This window comes from Rhea americana, unplaced genomic scaffold, assembly GCF_003343005.1.
Source record: "Rhea americana isolate MKP2758 unplaced genomic scaffold, rheAme1 scaffold_99, whole genome shotgun sequence".
NCBI classification, from domain to species: domain Eukaryota; kingdom Metazoa; phylum Chordata; class Aves; order Rheiformes; family Rheidae; genus Rhea; species Rhea americana.
This window is the reverse complement of record NW_028187188.1, coordinates 729,075-741,615: the sequence shown is the minus strand read 5'-3', so window position 1 is coordinate 741,615 and position 12,541 is coordinate 729,075. Positions and strand designations below refer to the sequence as shown.

At 39.4% G+C, this 12,541-nt stretch overlaps 1 protein-coding gene across 1 annotated transcript; it reads right to left on the bottom strand.

The window, feature by feature from the left end:
- Positions 1–3,341: 3,341 nt before the first annotated feature.
- CUNH4orf17 (chromosome unknown C4orf17 homolog) lies at positions 3,342–12,044 on the bottom strand. Its single transcript, XM_085325650.1, has 7 exons — positions 11,894–12,044; positions 8,515–8,727; positions 7,846–7,913; positions 4,923–5,087; positions 4,308–4,389; positions 3,721–3,892; positions 3,342–3,393 (listed from the first exon to the last, which is right to left on the bottom strand). The coding sequence occupies exons 1-7, from the start codon at positions 12,042–12,044 to the stop codon at positions 3,342–3,344; spliced, it is 903 nt and encodes a 300-aa protein (XP_085181776.1).
- Positions 12,045–12,541: the final 497 nt, after the last annotated feature.

Here is a 12,541-nt window from a genome sequence, read left to right as displayed (position 1 = left end):
AGTAACAGGGTAATCTCTCTGAAGAGGGATAGAATATAAATTCTTACAGAGGAATAGTGGATAGCAACTTGAGCACTTCATGAAGCATTTAGAAATACATGACCTGGGTGCATGCCTGTTTAAATTAGTTTACTATCTGAATCTCAGTAAGAGCAGACATCATAAAGACTGCAGACTCCCAGCTGTTGCTGGTGGGAACAAGTGATAGTTCAGAAGATGGGCCATCTAGTTTTATTACAGGACAAAGAAATGCAGCTGCCTCACTAGAATAGCCTTAGGAGAATCTCCATTACTCTTTATCGTGATGTTTTTGTAAGGATCTGCTTCTGCTTCTCTTGTTGGAGAATCCAGGTCATGGATAGAGCAGGCTGATGGGATCAGGGAGGGACTCAGAGGACATGTGCACGACTGTCTTTAAACTTAGSAGGAAAATTTGACTTGGCAACATTTTTTTAGGGAATGTCAAAATTCAGACCGAGTTGACAGGCTACTGTATAGCTGAAACACTTTCCAAGACACGTGACTTCAGATCCACACATTGAACGCATTCTTACCCTTCCTCTAGTAAGAAGGGGGAAGAGCTCTTTGGGGAGCTTTGTTTTGAGGTTTCCAGCAAATGCAGTAACAGGTGTTTTGGGAAAGGAAATGACTGTGATGCAATTGGCTGTAACTGTCCTTGCAAACTGTCCCACTTCTGGCTCTAACATGTTTGCTCAGTAGCCTGTCACCATCACGAAGGAAATGTAACCATGCTATTGAAAGGCTTTTTTAACGCTRTTACTGTCCTTTTGGTTCTGTTCAGTAATGAGTCTCTAGGGCCTCAGAGACATTATAAAGGTTTTCAGGCTTAGCTAACACAGCGTAATGCTGAGACACGACTGATAAAAGCTCACGACAGAGATCTGTGTGGGATTAAGGCAATCTGGATATGGCCCAGAAGCACACACAAGTCATTACCACAGTTTGGTTAATCCATAGTCACTCAGCTCTCTTGCCCTATTGTTTGATTTTGCTACTGTGCTTTCCAGCTCACTTTATAGTGTTTACTCTTAAGACACATGGGAAATTTCAAAATATGGTCAAAATGAAGGGGATGCATCTTGTAGCAGAACAATGTTTGTCAGTTCCCCTCACTCCTGTCCCATTTGCCGTGACCTGCAGGCTAGTACTCTTGCACTGCTATACAAATTACCTATATGGGAAATTGATGCTCATTTACATTTTTTTATGTAAATGAGTTGGCAAGTGTACATGAGGAATGGTTGTTTCTGCGTAACCAGCTTTCCACTGGCCATCCACAAATACTCTTTTCACTGATCTGTGGCTTCAGATTAGTTTGTGCCCACCAGCCCATTTCATTCAGCGCTCTAGTAAGATTGGGCACATGCAGTACTGTGTCAGCCCCAAGGGAAACCTGAGATTGTCACCCAGGTCTTAAATTGTCACTCCTGCCCTGAGGAGGGAAAAGAGTGGATGTGGTAGTTGCAATAGTCAAGACAGGGGCCCCTGGAAGAGTATGCTGTGGTGTGCTCTTGAGGTAAACTTCTCTTCCCTTAATACAATACTAACCATTTCTCTCCTTGCTCCCCAAACAGACAGATGTTTTGAATGAGCTTATCTTCACTGAATAATGCTCTGGGAGATAAATGGAAATGTGGTCAGTTTATCACATCTGGTTTTGTGCGAATAAACTGATAGAGGTGCATTTTAAACAGATAAAACTGGTTCTCCTGCTTTCACAGTTTACTTGCAAGACCTGGATAAGGTCCAGATAATTTTCTGTTGTTGCTGGCCTGTATTTCAGTGGCTTGCAGTTTGTATGGTGGTTTTAGTGTTTGTTTTTTCTTCCCCCATGGACGCTAAAACTTGTCGTGTTACTCCACTAAAAACAAGAAATATGGAAGCAAATAATAGCTTGCTATGAGGTAGACATCAGCAGTCACTGTGCAGACCAGTTTTTGAAAACTCAGTTTCTTTTTCTTTTTTCCAGTGCCTAGGGCTTGACATGCATCTCTGCAAATGACGTGTGCGCCCCTCCTCTTACCTTGGTGTGTCTGTGACTGTAGAGTCAAGTCTGCACACAAGAGCTATCAGAATTTGTAAAAGTGAATCTGATGCCAAATGTGTTGTCTCTGTCCATTCAGCTCTCTTCACAGGTACCTATGCAGCATRGTTTGGTTGAATCACTGGAAGACTAAATATAATGAGCATAAGATTATTTTATTTTAAAAGAGAGCCTGGCCAAGTATCTGTAAATACATTACAAGTACTAAAGAGTATACTTTTCTTTATGTGAAGGTGGCATTGGAGCTACTTCAGTGGCTGTGAAGAGAGGAGCCTCCCCTAGAAGGGGGATGCATGTGTGTTGCGGGTGGCTTGCTGCTGCTCAGATGAGACTTCCGGTGAAGTGTGAAGGCAGGAGCAGCGCTTGTTTCTCTAGCACTTTTTTGGCTGCAGGGTCTCTCTGGGGGCAGTGGGGGCATGTGCTGGACTTCTGTTTCTCAGCCTTGAGAACAAAAGACATTCTTTCTCCCTTTCTGGAAGAGATTTTGGAAAAGAAAGCTCTGTATTATCAGGCTAGACTTAAGATCTTGTTAGACTGATTTGATTGTGTTCCATATGCAGTTGGGAGTATAGAAGCACAAGTACTCTTTAGCAAGTGAGTCCTYCTGGATGCCACTTGGAAAAGGAAGGAATGCTGCTTTAGAGTTTTATTCTTTTGTTTTGCCTCCTTGTTCTTACATAACCTTACTCTTCCCTGCTCCTCCAGTGTAGTCACTGGAGCCAATATTGTTGACTTGCACTGGCTGGGTAAAGGATGCAAAAATGGACTTTAGTAGGTGAAAATCCAAACGAGAAAGCCTGGCTTATTCTGAGGAGAGTGAAGAAGGCACGTTTAGATGATGGCAAACTGCAAAACATTGGCAGAAGGAGTTTCAGCTTGTATGCAGTTTATAACAGGAGGTCTTAGTGGAGGAAGAGGTGAAAATAGGTACCTCTTGCTGCTAAGRTTTGTTCTGGCAAGAGGCAGAAGTAGCTGTCTGTGTCCCTCACCTTGCTTTATTTCTCAGTTATACCAGTTAAAAGAAGATTTATGTGAGTTTTGTATCAAATAAACCAGTTCAGTGGTCACAACAATGGAAACAATGGAAAGTCTTGGATATCTAGCTCTTAGAGAACTTGACCTCCATTTTTAATTTCATTTCATTTGTCAGCTGAATTCTGGACCTATTGTGAAGATAAAAGTTAGAGCTGCTGGACGTTCATAGTCRCTACACAGTTCAGTGAGTAGCATTGAGTAGCATCTTAGACACATGGTCTTTTAATATTCATAATTTCCATCACTTGCCCTGTTTCTTGTTTTGAYTTGCTTCTGATTCTTTAGTTGAAGGCCTGAATAAAAAAGGGAGAAAGTCCAGCTTTACAAATAGTGTAAACTGTGTAATTTATGTACATTGCAATATACAGGAGCTATTTTTTTTAAAGGGTCTTCAAGTGCCCCTAATGCTCRAAGAGTGTGGGATCATCTGTAGTTAGGGGCACTTTTAATTCAAGCTGTGCRTGATAAATTTCTGTCACAAAGCTGCATTTTTATGAGGTTCACAGGAGAAGAAAACAAATTCAAAAAATGATCTTTTTTTTTCAAATAAAGTGAAAATGTATTTCTGGTTATGAGCTTTATCTCGACCTTAATCCTAGCAACCCGACTGCAGGCTTTACCTGGACTGATTCATTTCTTCTTCAGCATCTCCCCAAAGAGGAGGGTGAGGCTTTTTCAGACTCTGGATATTCATGTTCTCTGTTGTACCTTCATTGATTGCAAGTGGCTGATAATTCAGCAAGTCTTTGCCAGTCAGTTCTGACCGAATCAGATCRGACACAAAGTTTTTCTCTGAAATTTGAAGGCAGCAGACATTTTATAAAAGTTCCCACTTGCTAGTCTGGATGTTTAGGGGAAAATTCTAGAGTTTCCTTATCTGAGGCTCAGTCTAGGATTTTCAAAGGCCTTAAGAGAGATGCATCCCRTTTGCTTTTTGCCTTCCCCAGCCCTTGACAGCCCAGAGCTCCACTGGGAGCGCACACTTTTCCACCCAGAACAAGTCTGAGCAGGCTGAAGTTGGAATGACTAATTTCTGTGCACTGTCACCTGATTATTCAGCACAGCTACATCCAGGCCAAGCACTCTTCATTAGCTCCTGTTCTTTCTCAGTAATCCCATTCAGTTCATGTCTGTGAGAATTTTCAGTTTTACACAAATATACAAGTGGGTAGTTCTTTCAAAACTTGTATGCATTTGCATGCAGTACCTTTTATACTTGCTCTTGAGAGCCATCCTTGGATCTCTGCAAGAGAATCTGTCTGTAAAACTTTGCAAAATTTCTCCAGCACCTAGAATATGTACAGGAGAGTTACAATGAAGGAGGAGATGCTGATTGGCAACATCCATTTAGCTCTAGCTTTGTGCATATGCAGAGTTTTACAGCTGTGCAAATTGTCTAGAGACTGTCCCATCAGTTTTGCTGTGGTAGGCAGATCCGTGGGCTAAGGACAGCAGTCTGCAAAAAGTAATGCTGGGAGAGTACCAGGTACAGAGCATTTTAGAGACATTGGAAGGAAACTGTATGCAGAGGTTAGTATATATAAAGCTTCTTGATATGACATACAATATTTGCAGGCTGTTTTCTAGAGGATAGGTTTCAGCCCATGTGCTAATTGCACTGCTCTGTCAATGATTTCAAATAGCAAGTTCCAGTTATATGAGAGCTACTCAAAGTAAATGCTGAATACAAAATTTAAGTTAATAGGATTCACACTGGAGATAAAAATTTGACAAAAACCTCCAGTGATTCAGCACCCTCTTCAAGAGAAATRAAAATGTGCAACAACACAGAAAACCATATACTGCAGCACTGATGTTTTACCTTTATTCCCTGATCCAGGTAGCTTGGGGTGTAATTCATGTCCTCATGGATGTGAGGATTGTGATGCAAGTTGGTGAATGGAGAGGAAGGCAGGGTGYGAGAAGCAGCGTGGATTCCCTGGCTAGTTGCAGGTGGTGCAGAGGTCTGGAATTGTTTTTTCACAAGCTTTTCCAAAGCAGAAAACAGTGTATAAAGAAATAACTTGACTCCATTTAAACAGCAGTTAACGGCAATGTGAAATAGATGACTAGTACTGGTCCACATCAAGGCTGTGAAGCAGAAAACGCATCTAAAACTGTTAGAGGTTCTATTGAGTAGAGGCAAAATTAGGAAATGCACAGGTTGTTACACCTCTAATACCTAGTCACCAAGAACAGTATCAGATATTCATAATCCGTAACATTGGATTTTTCCCTTTACTGGCAGGGAAGAGATGTGAAACAGTCCACTATATTTTACTTCAAAATGTCTTTTTGGAACAGCTCTGTGTTCTGGAGAGATTTGCGTTTTGGTATAAAAATGAAAGTGACCCAGTATAACAACTAATGGAAACTGACTGAGGAAGGGATTAAAGGTGGACCTCTGGATGCTGTTTGCTTTTTAGTCATTAATTTGTAGCGTGCTGCTGGGTGACTCTTCACTTCTTTGTGAGCAGGTCTGTGAAAAGCACTTGAGTCGTAAAGTGCTCAGCAGATTTGGTTTGTAAATGCAGTGGGGAAACCTAGAGGAAAAGCAAAGGGCAACTAATGGAGTTATTAACAACAGTAGTTTACTTAGTGTGGCTAAAAACCAGTATCTGACCACTACATACAGTATCTTTACATACAGTAAAGATAAAGCATGGCATACCCTGCTCAGTAACCTACGAACAACAGTGAGAGAGAAAAAAAACAGTTAAAAAGAGGAAAATTTCAAGAAAAATTAATCTTTACCTTCAGGGCTCTATGCAAAACATCTTAGCAGTGCCCTCTCCTGTCCAGCAGCAATACAGCAAGGCTTAAATTGACCTTTTTGAAAGCCTGTGCAGTCTTCATATTATACTTAAYGATGCTGTATTTGTAATGGAATAGTAACTGCATCTCAGCTATTGCATTGTCACTGTAGAGGTGATGACTAATTAGATAAGCTGCATCTTGAGACTAAGGAGTTATGATGAAAATCTTTTACTGGAATTTATGAACACAGCTGCAAATTTGGATCTAAATCCCTCCTTGCTTCTTTTACAAGAAAATGTCAGAAAAACTACTTTGCAAATAATCTAAAGAATCTCTGCATTGAAAGGAGAGGGTACAGCTTTTTCTTGTACTTATCTTTTGTATATAGTGTGACAGATTTTTCCCTATCAGTTTGAGACTAACTGAATTTTAGTCTCGCTTTCAGCTAGTTTGATGATTTTTCTTACTAGCAAAGCAGTGAAACTGCCAGTCTTGGCACTGTATCAGTGATCAGCTTTGATTTTCTGTTGTTTCTTTTTCTCTAATAGTTTTGTAACTAATTACCATGCACTTCCAAGTTTAGATTATGTTATTCGGTATCAGGAAGCTTTGAACATTTCCCTCTTCTCCCTGCACTTCCCCAGCAGTAATTAAGCAGTGCCTTTTGCATGGAAGAGTGTAGGGCTCCCTCTGAAGCCTAGAAACAAGTTTTTCTGAGTTTCTCCGTTTCGTCTTGCCTTCTCTAAACTCTGTCCAAGGGTTGTACTGAGGTGTTTGTTGTCTCCGTTGGCTTGAGGGTAATGTACTGACAGTTAGTTTTTGCACAGATACTTATCCCACCAAGAAAAGTTAAAATTCTAAAGAGAGAAATTCTGATCTTTTGTCAGATAGTAGTTTGCTGCTTTGTTGAAAAAAAGAAGTCAAAAAGAAGGGTTACAGCAGCATCTGTACCTTCTGATGCAGTTATTCTTTTTGGCCATTTACTGAGGGAATCTGTCAGAGACAGCATGCAACAATCAGACTGTACATGAATATATTGGTGTATGATGTCAATAGAAAACTTTCCCAAACTTAAACCAAATAAAGGGACAAGATGTAACAGCAGTGCCTAAGACACTGTTGCTCTGGCAGGTAACCCAAGTTTTTTGAGTAGGTARTAATTGTTTGGGGTCGTTTGTTTGTTTGTTTGTTTTTGTGAGCTGGCTTTAACCATTTCATCTGCTATATTTGCAAACTGTCACATAACTAGCAAGCTAAATTGTAACTGCTGACTAGCTTGATTTATATCCCTCGGTAAGCTTAAGCTATTATATTTTCTTCAGGCAAAACATCTTTAGTGTCATATTGCAGTCAGAAAGGGGATGTATTTTACATCTCCTATACAAGTGTGTGTTTTCTTTCCTTGAAGAAAGAAACACATTGCACATACATCCTCCTCAAACCTTGCAATTCACTGTAAAAGAAGCAGGAAATTCACCCAGGCTCTGTAGGTGTGGTGCAAATACAGGGTTAACAGAGGCATYTTCATGGCTACTTTACTGCAGAGGTGAGTAGGAGGGTTAATGTCATTCTTAAGAAGTTTATTTCATAGGTTTAAAAGAAAGCCAGGGTGCAGGATAGTCTAATGACTAACTAGTATTTTGCAGCTGGAAACAAGGAAGGCTCATGTTAAAGGACWTCTTTTCAGTTTAACACAACATTTGAGCAGTGTCTTCTGCTGTTAGTACAGCAGAACTCAGACTCTCAGTCACAACTGTTGATGTAAAGATAGAGACTCAGCCAAAAGCAACACATTCATAACTTGGTTATCATCCTGCTTAATACCATAGCCATTCCCAGCTCTAATGTTCTACATTTTGGATCCTCACATCCCTCTTTTTGGGTCTGTGTTCTCCTTACCAGGCTGAACCAGTCAATTCAAATTACAGTTTTCAGAAKTGTGAAAGAGAATGCTAAAATAAAGGATTGTATGCTAGCTTTTTATTTACCTTTTTAAGTGAATTAGGGGTATTTGGAATCCCTTCAGCAATGTCTCCAAGCCCTTCTTCCCCATGTTCTGGAAGTCAACAGGTAAATTCTTTTCACAAGTTGAAAAATAAAAGCCATAAGATAACACTTTACATTATGTCCAGGGTGCCATTTTTAATTAAAATACATTGGCTGTGGTCTATGGTTTAGAAATCTGTAAGAGGATATATTTCCTTCCCTTTTTATTTGCTTTTATTACTTTGCACAGCAAATGCAATTATAAGCTGGGATGCCTAACAAAGTTGAATAAAATCCTGAAAAGCTTATCACATGGATGTTCATATACAGTGCTATGTAACTACTACTGCAGAATGTTTCCCACAGGTGCAATAATTGCTGATAATTGTGACAAAATATTAGATGCCTAGTGAGTATGTTATCTTTAAAACATATAAAGTTAAAGATGTAATCAGCAAGAAGAAAAGAAATTATTAAGATGCAGTGGCAAACACAGAGAGAAGAGAAGAAATGCTTGCCTTTTTAATATAGATTCATTGCCCTAGGTTCCCTTCACATGGACCTGAGATGTGATGAGAAGGTGCCCTGACTAAGATCTGGTTCCACCTTCAGCAGCTGAGGTTCCTTTGCTGCTGCTGCATAAAGCAGCAGTTTGGTGCCCCCCTACTCACGTGTCCCAGACTGAGAAGAGCCTAACCCCCTTCTCAGGCAAGCCTCCAGCCTTGGAAAGTAGTTGTTGGTGGATGCATTGCTTGTAATGTTCCCAGGCAGCACATGCTGTTGGTCAGCTGTGCGCTCCACGATTTCTGTTTTGCCAGGAGATGCACGTTCTCTTAAAAATTTCTCTCTCTCCCTTACAACACAGATGGGAGCATTGTTTAGCCCTGTGCAAAAAGACAAATGGATATAGTCTTTACTACAGGAAGCAAGTGTGCATAGTGACTTTGTAGATGATCTCAAATGGTAGTCTGTGGTGAATGAATGAAAAACATATAAATTTGTGTATATAAATAAAGAGCTTATGGAATGAGTCAAAGGACTTTAAAGAATTTGAGAATCCTAGTAGGAAAGTATCACCTGTTGTGATAAAATTTGCAAATCCAGTATGATTTAGTCATTGCATTAGGTCCRTGGTTGATCAATCACAGTCTGTGGTGCTCATGCTAGAAGCACGATGGGAGCAGAACTAGTAGCGTATATGAGCAAATGGTACCTTCTGTCTTTTAGTATTAGAGAGAGACATAGATGAGTTCTGTATCCATTGCTTCACATGTATAGTCAGCTGGAATTTTTATTTTTCTCAAGTGTTTAAAAAAACTACCCTGTGTTTTTTTTTCTTTTGACCATCCAATGAGACTTGCTCTGCATCTGCATCTCGAGTCATTTTGAGACCAAAATCCCAAATGCATGGCACACAGTACCCAAAGTGAGCATACTGGAATAATCTAGTTGAGCTCATTCATTCCAGGGCATCTTGTTCAGGTTCTAGACCATTTCTTTTGTATCACTTCCAATTTTAGAGCATACTTTAAAGGGGAAGATGATAGAGTTGTACATATTATTCCTGTATCATTTTTTTCAGTGCTATATACAGAAAAAAATTTCCTATCTCGTTACCCTACTCACTGCCTTATGGTGGTCTGTTGCACAAAGAATTCACATTACCTTTCCATAAAGAACCTCTAGTCTTTTTCACACAAGTGCTTTTTGAAAGCATTTCTATTCTCCCTTATTGTGGCTTGCATTCTGTTATTGTTAGATGTATAACATTGCATTTAAATGTTGTCTAACATCTTATAATACTATTTTTTAAATACAACTGCATTAAACATATTACAGAAGTTTAAGCAGCCTACATCTATGCTATTACCTTTTCTACTACCATCAAATCTATATTCTCAAAGAGTTAAACCAAACTTTTATGTTCTCTTTTACAGACCTGTTTTCCAAGAATCCAGACACACTAACATGATTATGCTCTAATCTTTTCACACTTCATCAGCTGAATCCTTATCAACAATTCTACTAATTGTCTCTGGACTCCCGGCAGGCTAACAGCTTTTAGCTGCCTTAGTGCATCCTACCCACTGTTCTTGACTCTTGGCTCTGCCAGAGCTTTTTCAGTTTCCTCAGACTTCTCTGCTCTTCTAGGACTTAAAAAGTTGTGCTAGGAACTTTTAAATTACGTTACTGGCTTCAACTAATTCTTTAACATTCCTAGATGCAAATTACTAGATTTTTTCATTTTTACCACATTAAGCTCTAGTCAGATGTCTTTGGGACTGCCAAATTTACTGAGAAACTGGAAAATAATTTACTATGAGAGACAATTTTTTTCTCTTTCTTTCCAAGTGAATACTACACCTTTTTCCTGAACCAGTCTTAGCAATTTCATGCTGTATTTTATTACTGGGCCTATGCAATTGGCAGAATGTCTTTCCTTCCTAATATATCTAAAAATAACTGCTTAGTTGGCCCTTCTTACGTATGTGTCCTGGTAGTTCCTAGCGTAATTTTATTGTAGTCCAACAGATAAGAATCAATTTGGAAAAACTGCCTTGTGAAGACACTGACTGTGCATGTGCAAAAAGTCCAAAGTACATGTTGGACTGCAGCCTTGCAGATTTAAAGTTTTGCTGGCTTTCATGTTTATGGTATCTCATAAACTAAGCTCCAGTTTATGAGCATCACCAGTAAAAGGATGGTTCCTGAAACACCACCACAGCTTTGTATTGAAAAACCAGTGTTGACTTTTTCCTTCTTAAACCCTGCCCTCCAATAGGCCAGTTTRTACCCTTCATCTTGTGAGAGATTATAGGTATGCAGTTCATTTCAATGTAATGAACTAGGAGGAGAAAGTTGAACCCAACAACTGAGATTTAGTTAGTCTGTAGATGCATTAAAAGAACTAGAATCCTCCTTTCTCAGTACACTAACAGGAATTGAAAAAGAATACCTTATTTTTATCATTCAAGTAAGTCAAACTGATTTTAAAATAAGAAGCAGTTTTATTAAGCAGTTGATTATTTTTTCCAGAACCTTGATTCTAACAAATATCTGATGTAAGATAAGTACTAAGCAGTAATTACAGCTGAATGTTACTTTAGTGAGGGTGATGAGTTAGTAGAGTCTACAAAGTTGTTTCTGAAACAAAAACCAATCCTTAGAAGTACTGTTTCTTCTCTTGCTCAGGCACTTGATACAGTGCCTTTCTCCATATTCCTTTCAAACATAAGAATTGTAATCACAGCCAGATCTATCGTACAGCAAAGCAGCACAGTGTTTATAGAACAGGAGGCTAGCATTATTACATGCTGCGTTGTGTAATAGGTTGCTCCTTGAAAGGTGTAAGGATTATATAGGTGAGAGTGAAATGTAGTTTTTTTTTAAAAAAAAAATAGTGAACAACTGTCTCTTTAAAATTTCTGGCACTTTCGGTACATTTGTGAGCACAAAAGGAAAGATAAAGACAGTAATTTAGCTTAAAAGAAATTCCAGACAGTTCTTCTTGAGAAATGGTTTTAGTTGTACCTTATAAAGAATTTAGCACTGCTAACCTTTACATTGTCAACCTGAGATTTTCCATTTTTGAAGACAAGTAAAGATGCTTAGTGGGTTGAAGTGAAGGTAATGACTTTGTGAGTGCATACTGGAGTGTACCTAGGGCATGTTCTAAGTTRTGAGCAAGAAATTTGTAGTGAAGTGTGTTTTAGTAGAACTTTTGCAATGTTTTATTCTGAGTAAGATGTCATTCGCTCCTGTCTGTGCAATGTATACTTCACTAGCATGCAAATGACCACACCAGGAACACTGCATATCCTTATTGCCCCTGAAGGGCCTCAGTATTTCAGTCATGACTAGTTATATAGTTCCAAATGTGGRATTTTTTACTGAGTTTGTGCATGCTGATGAAATGCTTCTCTTATTGAGATACTGGAAACAGGAAGGGTGGGTGATTTTTAGARCAAAATCACATTACAGTCATATTTCTCTTCACTCTTGCCAGGGCAGTTTTGCAGGCTAGCTCTGTGGTCCATGAACAACTCTTACCTCGTATGTGACAAACCATCCTGGGATGAGGAACATGCCTGGACAAGAAGTACGTCCCATCTGAGCTTCTAGAGGGAGTGTAACGCTGGTTGTTCTGTGGCATGTTGTGGTTGAACTGAGGTTCAGGCTGTGACTTGAAATTGATATTCATTGTGTAACCTTTTTTATTCTCTTACAGAGTGTCATTTTGGAGAGCACGTTGGCCCGCCAGCTCATCAGGTGAGGCCAAATGCTGGAAGTGAAATAAAGACCGTGAATTGACATGGACAGAAAGATAGTGAAAATTTCCAGTTACTGTTTTWCTTGTTAGTGCTTTGTATCTTTTTACCTCTTCCACGCACATTTTGGGGAAGCTCTAAGCACAAGAGGGTGGAAGCAAGCTACTTACTGCTTTGCTCCTAAGTAGGTACTCAGTCATCTAATACTGCCTGTGGTCACTTCTCAGCTGTCAGTCATCCAGCTGCTCTTACTTCCATGTAGTTTTTGTTCAGGAGCTCAGCTGCTCATTGCCGTGCATATCTGAGACATCTTTGTGTGGTAATAGAGTATATTAAAATATAGGGATAGGTTGCTTTCTCACTTGTGAAGAGAAGTGAAGGGACTAGTAATTGACAGCACAAGAAATGTCCAGGCCTTTTTGATTTCTGT